Source organism: Thunnus thynnus, chromosome 4 (genome assembly GCF_963924715.1).
Source record: "Thunnus thynnus chromosome 4, fThuThy2.1, whole genome shotgun sequence".
NCBI classification, from domain to species: domain Eukaryota; kingdom Metazoa; phylum Chordata; class Actinopteri; order Scombriformes; family Scombridae; genus Thunnus; species Thunnus thynnus.
In genome coordinates, this window is record NC_089520.1 from 34,323,285 (window position 1) to 34,336,393 (window position 13,109).

The 13,109-nt window shown below is 38.0% G+C and overlaps 1 protein-coding gene across 1 annotated transcript in view; it reads right to left on the bottom strand.

Annotated features, from left to right (window-relative positions):
• Nucleotides 1-10,999, bottom strand: part of LOC137182141 (copine-9-like) — a 173,469-nt gene extending 162,470 nt beyond the window's left edge. The window contains exon 1 of the mRNA XM_067588442.1: nt 10,580-10,999. Coding sequence (XP_067444543.1) covers nt 10,580-10,656 — 77 coding nt within the window. The 5' untranslated portion in view covers nt 10,657-10,999. The remainder of the gene's footprint in view (nt 1-10,579) is intronic.
• Nucleotides 11,000-13,109: the final 2,110 nt, after the last annotated feature.

Below are 13,109 nucleotides of genomic sequence, written 5' to 3' on the forward strand. Positions count from 1 at the left end.
AGGAGAGAAATTTATATTTTATATGGTGCCCCCTATTTTTGCCTCAATTATTAATTGAATTGAATTAACAATTAACTAAAACTAACCGAATATTGTTTTTCTTCCTCTACATAGTTGGAGAACTTCTTTCCATAGCCAATCAAATCTTTGTACAAAGGAGTAACATCAGCGTTTGATCAGTCACACTGAGCCTGATAGCATCCTGCTACACAATAACCCACATTATCTTTCCCGCTACTTACTCTCCTTATCTAACAAAACAGCATGTAAACATACCTGCAAATGTCAGTTCTGACCTGTTAGCTGGTGTGGTCCTTACTCTTCAGTACCACTGCTAACAACACACTGTCTGCACATGACTTGTAGCTACAGCATAAGTTTGTTTACTTTGTCTCTGTTCCATATGGTGTAACACCACCACTCTGGCAGCCTGCCAGCTGCTGTCAATCAAACACAGACACTGACACACCCCTCCAGTTGGCTGAGACAAAAAGGATCATTGCTGATGTTTCCCTAAAGACATATAATCTTATATGTAATAATAATAATAATAATAATAATAATAAAAGCTATTAACAATAAATTCAAAAACACATTGATATTATTTTTGGTTGCAAAAAGGGATGACTAACTCTAATTTCAGTTGGACTCAAAGAACATCAACAGTGATGATAGTTGATGTAGACAAACTGACTTCCTAATTCAAGTTTGTGAGTTTTTCAGAGCAAAAAGCTTTTTATTTAAACTTGGAACATTGTTGAGCGTCAGTGGAGGCTTTCCTCCCCATGCTTTGTAGTTTTGTAGTTATTTTTTTACTTTTTATATTGGTGTAATATAACAACAAAAAGACATAGAAACATAAGACAAGGCAGTAGGACAGTGTCAGAACATAGAGACATTAAATACAAGGCAACAAAACAGTTTACATTGAACTGGGAGGCTGAGTTTGACAAGCTGTAGTTTTTGTGACATGACATGTAGGGTTGGGTGAAGTATGTTTGTAAAGGGGAAGACAAATGAGAAGTAACAAAAAAAAGAGAAAAGATACAAAGTGGAGAGAATAATAAATAAAGGTAATAATAATAATTAAAGCTGCAAACAGTGATGAACGGGCCTTTGCACCTCACATACGTCAGAGGGAGTGGCAGCCATGGTATCACTACGGAGGTTGGTTGACATAATTTAATTTGATAATGCTGCCAGATTGAAGAGTATCCTGATAATGACTGAAGCCTGAAGAAACCAGAGGGTTCATAAATTAAACTTAAGAATAGTTTATTAACGTAAAAAAATAGAATAATGTGTAAACATTTAACTTTGCAAACATGCTTTATATGCCCAACAAGTTAGCTTGCCTCATAACTTTTTGAAATAATGTAAATAAACTAAAAGCTGTGACTACTATCACATCAAATTCCTTTGGCCATCTCTCAGTTTTAGAGGTAGAAATCTGAGTAAAAAGTGCAAAGTTGTAAACCAGCCATTATGCTACATCTTTCCTCTTACCTCTTACTTGTTTTACCTCTTCATTTATTCATAAAATTTTACATATATGTACAAAATTTAGTAGGCAGATATAACATCTCCAGACTCTACAAAAAAAAAAAAAGTCTCTTGGAGCCTAAGTCCAACAGGAAGTCAGCAATTTTGAATCTACTTTGCATTTTTTTTCACAAAGTGAACCCATTGACAGGTGTTGTATTTTAACAAACTCCTCCTGGAGATTTAACTCAAGTGACTTCAAATTTGGTAGGTTACATCTAAACAACTTTGTGGTGCTAAATTGCAAAGCTTTTTAGTTTTCATGGAACACCCTTGGTGTGGCATGGCATGGTGTCAGACAATTTTGCCCAAAACATGGGGCATTAAACAGGAAGTTGTTGTAACTCGTCTGTACATTGTCCAATCTACCCCAAATTTCTCATGTTTGATTAGAGTCCAGGCTTGAACACATCTACATGTCAATTTTGAGTCATAGTCTTAGTGCCACCTACTGACAATAGGAAGTTGGCCTTACATGACAAATGTCATGATATACAGCAACATGACATATAATTAGTGGGTATTCTCTAGCACCATATAATGGACACAGGAAGTGATAGTTATCTCCTACATGCAATGTCCAATATTCATGAAAATGTATATCCATGTCAGGTGCCCTCTGGTAAATGTATTCCTATATGGTGTTGCTCTGCAATAATAGCAGTTCGCCTGCGGCATAGTTCAGCTGTGGCACACCCCGACATACGTGCGAAGGAGCGAGGGCCTGATCATTGCTGCTTGCAGCTTTAATTCATTTTATTATTCATTTTTACTGACTACGTTATTTAGTTCACATTTCACTAGATTCGCTAGTTTTCTTTATGAAACGACTCTAGTGTCAACGGGTAACTAGCCTTTCATTGCTACTTCTGCATAGTTTAGCAGTTCGCTTTGTGAGTCCACAGTCAAAGAAGCCTCATTAAAACGATGATGTGTGTTGACTGTTCCGCAGTTGCAGACAGAATGTCTCTACTAGAGAGAAGTGTCCGTGAGTTAGAGCAACTTTTTTGAGTCAAGGTTACTTTAGACGTGACAGGCATTCCAGCTGTAGCCTGCTAATGTTAGCACTAGCGTAGCCTCATCGGCAGATGCAAGAGTTTGTCCCTCTTCACCAGCCTGGGTTCACGGTTTACCCAGGGACAGACTCCGACATAGAGACTAATCTGAGGGTTAGGGGTAGGCGCAGTATCATCATGATGCTTTGTGCCCCTCAATTCCACTCATTTTTTTCCTCTTTTCCAGAGGATATCCACTTTCTTCACCAGTAACTCAAACAATGCTTTGCAGTAGGAAATGGGCGTGTACTTTGACGTGCAGGCAAAAAACTGCAGACTGACTGGCTGTTTTTGTGTTTATTTCTGCTGTGTGATAGGCTGTTAGATCTACCCATATCGAGTTAAAAATGTCCGAAGTTTATCATTATTATTGACATAACTTTTATTGACTGTTTTATTGCCCAGCCCTATGTGGATACACATTTTCATGAATATTGGAATTGTAGGTAGGAAATAACTATCACTTCCTGTGTCCAGTATGTGGTGCTAGAAAACACACACTTGAACCAGATCTGAGTGGTCATTTGCAGCTGCCTGCCTGTCTTACAGTGATATACTCATTCTGTATACAGACGTGACTCTTCCCAGGTCTCGCCTGATTCTCATTTCCCTTTTCCACTTGTGTCTTATCCATTTGAACAGAAACCTCTGTGTCAAGCATCTTAAACTGAATGGGAAAAGCAATCCACCTTATTACCACCCGCAGTGGCTTTGAGCTACAACACGAAATCTGGGCTGTTTGAGAATGAAACCCTAATGGAAAAAAAAGAGACGTGATAGAATAGATCTACTGGGACATCATGTGCATAGAGACAGACTGATTTATTTTTCCCTCAGGCAAATCCTCCTCATATTACAAAACAAGTTGACTTACTTCAAGATCTTAAAAGCAAGTTGAAGCAGCAAAGTCACACAGCAGTGGTGACTTTTAGAAATAAAGTCACATATTCACCTCCAGATAACCTCCCCTGACAGTACGCTGACATCCACGCAATAATGAGATAGTGTGGCTACATGAAAGCTTTTTAAATCATCCAAGTGTCAAGTATCTGTCAAAACACATGAGGCACCATCAGACAGGTAGGGGTTTTCTAAGACAGGGGGTGATGAAAGAAGCTGAGTTGGGAGGATGGTGAGGATGCAGCAGCTCAGATCAGGCTGAGTTCAGAGGTTGGTTTCTTGAAGAGAGGTAGAAGTTGTTAAAGATCTGGTATAATGGCCTTTTTTGATTCATTTTTAAAAATACTGAGTCTATTTTAAACGTATCTGTGGCATTTTATTCACCAAAAGTTTAGATTTCTCTAAATCCATCTTTCCTTACAGCCCAGATTCCCCTCTGTCCTCCAACAAGCAGCAACCTCCAAGGCTGAAAAATGAAGCTAATGTGGAAGTGCCAAAAACTGCAGTTCCTTGAATGGCCACATGAGGCTGTCTCCAAAAGCGAGCCATTCCCCATAGATAAACTATGTTAAAATGCCCAGAAATAAACACGTTTACAGCCTGGTACAAAAAAATGGTTTTGGTCTCTATGGCTAATTTCCCCGTTCATGACAATTGCATAGGCATAATTCACCTGTTTAAATTTTATTAAGCCAACCGTTGGCAACCAGGTGGCTTGCTTCAGTAACCAGGCTTCATTAAACCCTCTTTAGCTCCACCTCTCTGCCCATTTTGGATTAACTGGGAGTTAGGCGGAGTCAGGCACTGCCAAGATGGTGACTGCCGGAGCCGCCCACTTTGAGTTTCAAAACTGCTCTTCAGAAACTAATGGGTGATGTCATGGTGGTTACAACCATAGTTTTTACAGTCTATGTTTCTGAAGCTATATACATGAAATCTGCATTTTTAATGACCACCTACTCCAATTGGCAGGAGGTGTGGCCCCCACCTTCAGCCCCAGCCAATCGGAATACTACCCAATGAATAATGCAAGTTCCCTCACCTTTCAGCTGGAGATATAAGTCCGTATATAGCGGTCTGTGTACTGGAGTTACGAGTGCACACGTTTTGAAACTTCATCCAAAGACTGAAGATGAAAAAGTAGAAAATCCTGCGGCAACAATCCTTGTTCAGCAGTCAGCTATAAAATGTGTGGAACACACACACAACCACTCCCTGAAAATGGAGGGAAGATTGTTTCCAAAAATGAATTTCAGCCATTCCTGAGGTAAATTTCCATCCTCTGGAAGGCTATAAAGACTTTCTAGCGGCTGAACAACCAGCAACACTTCCAGTGTCCTGTTTTGGTCCTCATCCGACTGCAATGCAAACCCTACAGAGGTTACAGCAGGGCTGGGCTCAAGCTAAAGCTTGTCTTCCTGCATATTTGATTTGACTTTCTGGTGTGACGTAGTAACAGGTCCCGCCTCAACAACACTCATTCTTGAGCAGCGAATTTCAAAATTTCAAATAACTTAAAAAGACTGAGGAGATAGAATTGAGTAATTTTACAGCAAAGGAGGCCCCACCATCATCTTAATCCATCCCAAACATCAGTTTTCTTGTTTCCCACAATACCAGCCCTTTAAGATGAGATGGAGTAACAAGATCATCACAATGCAATAGCACAACATCACAGTTAGAGTCCACCTTCAAAATCATACAGATGGTTTCTGTCACCAGAGATGTTTGACTCAGTTGGTGATACTTCTCATCTCAAATCATCTTCAATGTCATTAGAGAGCTGTCGGCCTAGTTATATGTCATATTAAAGGCAAAACAGTTTTATATCCACTTACTCCTTACAGTCTGTAAAGTCAATTACAAAATTTACAAAATTAGCCAGCCAGTACTATTGATTAGACAACATTATTTAATGAATTTACATTTAATCAGGAACCAATTACCTCAACAGGAAAAGAAAGCCAAACTTCAAGAACAATTAGAAGCTAGGAGCAATGGCAGTTGTTTGTTCTATAAACCATTTCATATAAATGGGCCTATTCTAAATATATATAAACTTTAACATTTTCATGATATCAGTATTACTGCCCTCCTTGTCCATGATTCAAATGGTGCACCCACACACAAGAAATTCATGAATAAATAAAATCAGCCGATCAAGGAGTATTTGCGGCCTCCCATGGTTATTACACATATCATTTCAATGTTTTATAATAGTATGAACTTGTCATTGTCAGCAGTAGCCCAATTATCCAAAACAAAATATTAAAGCTGCATTCATTAATTTTTTTGTTGTTTTTTGGCCAGTTGGGTGCAGCAGAATGACATATTTTCAGAGTACAAAGTTGATATAGCTTATGTGTTAGAAAACCATTTTATATTTACACATCCAGCAGATAAGAAAAAACATTATCATTCAATATTCCCTCTCTTTTTAGCTTTGTTTTGGTCTCCGCCAACTCCTGCAAAAGAATATCTTGCTCTTGAGCATCTACTGTAAAAGCTTCACTATGTTTAGTAAAAGCTTCACTATGTAGCAGGTAGTGTACAGTGGGTTTATCACTGAAAACAGCTGCCTGCTGCTGCAGGAAACAAGGTTGATGAGCGGTGAGACTGATGCAAACAGTAATACTAAAACAATGAGTTGAAAGATGCTAAAAGTCTCAAGAAAGCTGAGGGGAACTGAAACCAAAACAACATCATTTCACATTACAAAATTAATGTGATTAATGTGCCTCAAAATTAACTTTAAAAGTGTTGCTCATACTTTGACCTATGCAGGTTTTTGAATAGAGGATCTGTAACAATCAGCATTCACTCACACAGGTTTACTTCTGCTTTATCCAAGGGGATGTAATTATTGTATATGGAATTTAATAAAACTATGAAAAGATGAACATTCACTCAAATAATATGCAGTGATAATGCAGCAGCAGTGTACAGTCAAATGAGACAAAAGCTAAAATAAACAAAGCCAATTTTTTGATCATTTTGAAACTAGTAGTCTTCATCTTCCCTGCCTTTTTGCCACATTACTGCTTTTCTTGGTGCATTACCAACACTTACGGATCAGTGGAATACCCAGTGCAGAAATGTGTATTCTGTATGTGTGCATGATACAAACAGAATGAACTCACACTCCTAAAAGCATTTCTCTGTAGCACTACAAGGGGTTGAAAATTCCACAGGGTATCTTTAAGATATCTCACCTTGTTGTTGTCATCCAGTATCCCAGAAAGAAGTGCCATCACATGACCACTTAAATTTAATGTTTACTATATAGGCAATGTCTTCCAAGGCTCAGTCTAATGAGGTGAGAAGTGAAACTCCTCTAGCTGTCAGTGTTTTCTTCAGAACAGAGTAAATAATGAAAACCCAGAAATCTCAGCAGCATGCAGAGTAGGCCTTTCTCATGACAGACATTTTGACAGTGCAGGAAGTGCACAGGTGTCAACAATGCTGATGACGGCTCGTTCCATTTCAGTGTCCCAGCAAGTCATGGCAGTGAGCCAAGGTAGACCTTTCTCACAGCAGACATTCTGACTCGTCATAGCAGGAAGCACACCAGGTGGAACTGATAACATTAACAATGGCTCTGTTCCACTCAAGTGTCCAAGGAAGCCATACTGGTGAACCATCATGTACTATACCAGGGTCATGAATCATTAAAAACTAAATGGGATTCAGTCATCATTAATGGCATTAATTTCATCTGTGCTTTTCCCACTTTGACATGTCAAAATGTCTGCTGTGTAATAATAAAAATCAACAAATATGAGATATTTCTTGACCCTGGAAAGTATTTGTAAATATAAAAGAATTTTAAGCTCTCAATGCTGGAGGAATTGTGGTGAAAGTTATGCATATTATTTACATATATTCTATTCATACAAATTCTGAAACAAATTTAGGTTGGAAGGATTTAAGTTTATAGATTTTTAAAAAAAAACAACATCTGTATTCAAAAGCAGAGCGTATCAAACTTGGAAAACCTCCAACCGGACTTAGTCAAGATGGAAATTATTTACTTAGAAGCCAAAGAATCACAGCACTGAAGCAAATTACAAAAGGTGGAAAAAGACCAGACTCCAATTTAATAAGATGTGAAAGTATAATTCAAGAAGTACAATTTATGGAGACAGTAACTCACAAAATAAGAAATATGGAAGATGTGTTTGAGAAAAGGTGGACTTTGAGTGATGGGGAATTATAACTACATCATCAGAATGTATCAGAAGGTTATTTACCAGCTTGTCCTCTCTTCAAATAGGCGGGTGACCATGTTACTGAATATCTGACTACTTCCTGTAATTAGTATGAATGCATGCATACACACATATTTACACTGTGTGTGAATGTATATGCATGGGTAAATGTATATATGTATGTGAATGTACATAAATGTGAGCAGTATCCAACTTGTGTGTGTTTTGTTGTTTGTTTGTTTTTAGTTCAGCTCTTTTCTTTTTCAGTGATTTATCATTTTGATTATAAATTTTCCTTATCATGAACTGTACATGTGAAAATAATTTTGAAAAAATAAAGCATAATAAAATGTCTGCTCTGAAGAAGGTTCGTAGCAGGACCATGGATCTGGATCAATATTTATGTTATTAATTACACCTGCGTTCAGCAAGTCAACATGTCTGAGAACATGAGAAAAGCCTGTTGAGTCATTGGGACTGACTAATAACACCTCTCTCTCTCCTATTTTCACAGCTGACATTCGAGTGATCTGCAGTGAGGATTCTTCTGGGGTTCACTGAGCCAACCCCATTCTGTCAGTGTTAGGGAGCTGAAACAGCCCCTCTGTAACCCCTCTGGACTAGCGGGGCCAGGGGATACAGGGGACCAGGAACAGCTTGTCACAATCAGTAGCTTCAGGCTCTCTTAGCATATAGGCATGACGCAGGACATGGAAATGCTTTTGTCAGAGGGGACACACCATGGCCATTATTTCCAGGTCTGCCAATACACCATCTCAGGCACAGTGCCAGTGGGTCCCTGGTGACTGTGACCCTAATTGTCTTTTTATATTTGTACTTAAAGCAGCATTAACAGATTTTGTTCATGAGACTGAACCAAAACAGTAAAGTTATGAGCCATAAACCCCAAAACAACAAGCTGAAATGCTAAAATGCTTTGTAGAGCTGAGGGAAACTGCAGAGTTCCATAATAATTCTCTGTGGTTCATCACTACAAGCAACACCCTTTCATATTTTACATAGTCTAATAGGTAAATATTAGTGCAACTTTAAAGCTGTTGCACACTGGATCCATCATGTTGGTTTTCATGCTGCTTAAAAAAAAGCTAAGGAAAGTACTGGGCTCACTAAATCTTGGCAAGGCAACAAGAGGATGGTGAGTTTCACTGACTGTAGGATAACAATGTTTTAAATTAATTTACAAGGACATTACATCTATGTTGTATAGGAGGAAATTCAGAAGAATCAGCTTAAAAAGTTTTTCCATTGCACAAAATTACACGTTTAGTGTGCAACAAGAAGCCTGTCTCATAGAAATTACATTTATATACAACTAAATTGCAACAGCAAATACTTTTAGAAGGAAACATAATGCTGGCTGAATTACGTTTGTTTCAACACAAAGAGAAAATGTCTTCAGTGACATACATAAATGTAGCACCTAATTCATGAAAAAACATTGCCGGTGAACATACAACATGAACAAACAAATGAAATACAACCGTAATTTCTAGGAGACTGGTTGGCAAGAAGCAGCAGAAAAACAAGGATTTACCGTCTCGGTTTTGTGCATGTAAATTCAGATCTTTATCACAAACAATTTACCAGGTAAAGTGATTTGGTTTCGTATTTGCATAATTGAAGATTTAAAAACTGTAGGCAAAAAATCATAAAGCTGTTTGCCTAATGTAGCTGTGGGGGCTCATTAAATGCTGCTTAGGACCGCAAAAAGGCTTCGGCCAGCCCTGCAGTATACAACTTATTAAGTAGTTGTATATGAATTATATTACTGTTGTAATACTAGTGTAATTTAGCAAGAGCATCTTTCAAGGAAGAAGAGCAAACACGAGTGCTGTCCTGAAAACATACTTTTAATTCATTTTGGTGACTGTTTGCCTTCTAATAGGCCTTCAAGAAGGGAGTCAGAGTTTCTTTAGCTATTAGCAGGAGGAAGAAAGAATAATAACACAAAATAAAACAGTTCCTTCGCCTTTTGACTTCATATCAGGGAATCAACCAACATCTGACACCAGGAACAAGACATTCAGACAGTACAACCTGCTTTCCCCTATCTCAGCTCTCTTTTCATTTCTTCTTTTCAGACTTGATATGTCCAAATAAAATTATACATACATTTTTAGTTGTAGTAGTTATTAAACCTGCATAATCAACATATATTGAGCTCTTTATTTATTGCTTAAGTGAAAAAATTCTTCCATATAGACTTTGAATATATATATTTTTAAATCAGTCCACTATGTGATAATCCTATAAGTTTTCCCTAAAACAGCCCTATAATTGGCTCTATTCATGTTAGTCCTCTTTTCTAAAAATCCTGTTGGAGCGCAGTTTCCATGTATTAGATTGTGCTTGTACGATGAGTTATAGTATTGTTACATTATTCCCATTCGTTCTTTTCTCCTCACGCCTTATTAAAATAACCATTGCTCCAACCAGAAGCTTCTCTGTCTTTTCTTTATTATCAGTTGGCGCATTTAATAGCCTATCCACGCATTCAAGTGATCTCAGAGTTGCGCTCTCCGGAGCTCTCCAATACACTCAGAATAAATCCCGGTACTGTTGGTTACTGCACCCCCACGCACTTCTACACCCACAGCACATGCAAATTCCTCCTTAGGAAGAGAAAGAGTTCGTCCGCGCACGTAAAGACCCCAAACCCCGGTTAAAACCGGGAAGAAAAGTATAAGATGAATAGAGAACGGGAGGAAATTACGCACAAGAATATCAGAACCCCTTAAAAAATTGTGACGACAAAATTGACTTCATGACAGAGTTATCCACAAATGTAAAAATATGTGATTTTAAAAAATGCTTAACAAGTGAGTACTGGGGAAACATGTTTGCGGTGCTTACCTGCAGGAAACGGTGATTTCAATCTTGGTCGCAGGTACGGTGGAGTTGAGTGGGTCGAAATCTCCTATTGTCGCCATGGCTGAGGTTTTTTTTTTAATAACTTCTTCTCAATCCTTTAAGTTCACACTTATATTACAGCACTAATTTCCCTGTGGCTATAATTTGTTTGTTCCATCCACCCGAGGATGAGAGACGGAGAGTAGATCGGTGGGCTCCGGTAGTATAGTTGTTGCTGCTGACGGTCGCTGGAGCGCAGTTGAGGGTTAGGAGGCATACCTGAAGATGAGGCTTTCATTCATGGCGAGATGGGGGAGAGAGAGAGATACACCGGAGCGCAGACACGGATCCAGAAGCTCCTCTGCTCCTTATTTCTCTACATCCATCGCCAGGTGGAGGCAGAGACCTCCACAACTTCTTCTAGCTGTGTCTGGGCGCAACTTGTGGTCTGTGTATGGGGGGTAATTAGTGCCACTGAGCAGTAGGTGAAGGAGAAGCAACAGCAGCAGGGGAGGGTGTTGTATGTGTAGCCTATCAATTTCTCTAAAGAATACTGAGCTATTTTTTCCTACTTTTGAGGCAGTTCAGCAGTTGGTTCCTGTTTTTTTTTTTCATGAAAATCAAAAAATCAACTTGTAACTAAGTAGCCTATACACTATGCAGTAGGTGAATTGTCAATTAACAGGGGTAATGGCCCAATGGGAGAGTTAGGGTTAGGGTTAACCCGGGACTGCAGGATTATCATACAGGCCTAGCCTAATTCTTGATATTATAATTGTGATTATAATTTCAATTTAATAGAACTGCTATTAGGCCAAATACATATTATGTGTAGGGCTATTCTTTTACTGGATTTGGACATTTTGCATTTAAATACTTGTTATTTTTCAAAACACACCATAATTTTGATGGTATAAATTTAGCCTTGAATTATGTAACTGTAGCAGCTGAGCGCGGTGCGGTCAGTGCAGGTTAATTTCCTCAATCACAGTACTTGCTCCACTCCCAGGTTACACTAAGCAGCTATAAGAAAAACTATATCTATAGTCATGTCTCACCTAAAATATTTTGTTACAAAGGTGGCTTGGTCTAGAGATGTATTTCAGTGGCACAGATGCTTCTGAGTGTTTATAGAAATGTTATAGGTATATTATAGGAATACTACAGCCATCAGCATGTCTATGATCCTTTTGCTCTTCTACAACTTCAAATTGTTACTTGTCACTTTGATCATAAAGGTGGCAATACTCTATAGAGTACATAGGATACTATATAGTACTGAGTATTTATAGTATATAGTTTTGAGAATATTATGGACCCAAGACAAAACCGACAGAAGGGCTAGACAGAGAAAAAGGCGCAAATACAAATCCATTTGCTACTTCAGTACCAAGGACAGTGCCATGGATTTATAAATATTTCAGAGCCATGGTTGGGGCCATAGATTCTAACTTGCACAAACCTCAGACAGATGAAGGATTAATGAGTGAGGCAGACTAGACTTACATATTCAACTAAACACCTCTGCCCCTAAACTGTCTCTCCTACAAGGTGATGGAGAGAGGGGATGGCAGGTTAAAAAGGAGGATGCATTTTTGAATTTTGTTAATGAGGGGGGTGGCATCCCCCCTCAAATTGTCTACTGACAGTATGTATTTGAGTATTATACTCAAGTATTTCTTTATGTCACCCGCATATACAGAATGTGAGGGCCTTTATTCGATTCACAGAGCAAACATCGCTGAGTATTTATTTATTGGATGCTTTCCTCTGTGACTCGAATGTAACGTTAATGCATGAGTTTTATGGTACTTGTACTTAATCATTAACATTTTATAGTTTAGCATTCTACTCCACTACATTTCAGAAAGAAATACTGTATTGTACCCATACTACTACTTTCCCACTTGATATCTTGGATACAGAACATATGATTATCTTATAGAATATGATGCATTGTTACAGATTAAACGTTGTACAAATGACTATAGATTATACAAATGAGCTCCATCTTAACAAATAAACATTAAAATGTTTATGTGTTAATGCATCAATAATGATACAATTATATAATAATATAACAATTAGCATTCTGTACTTTTACTTACCAAGTGCATTTTCCTGATGATACGTTTTTACTTTTATTCTGGTAAGATTTTGAATTCATGATCTTTACTCGTAATGGAGCATTGTTTGAGTTGCGGTGTTATTGTTATATTAAGTAAAAGAACAGAATAATTCTTCCACCACTATATAAAACTTGCTTGTGTTGTGTAATCTATCACAGTGAATAGTATCAATCACTGTGTGATAATAGTGTTAACTTCTCAAGTTTCAAAATGTGTATATTGGCTTGCAGTAAAATAAATGAAAAACGCCTTTCATCATGGCTTAATTTTACTACTGATTTTTCTGTCAGTAAACATTCTGTGAACTTAGAAGGATAAGAAACAACAGCACTGACACTGATGGCAAAGGATTGCACTGCATTACATTTGTCTCTTTTCCTGCTCATATTGTCTCGCCTCTGTGT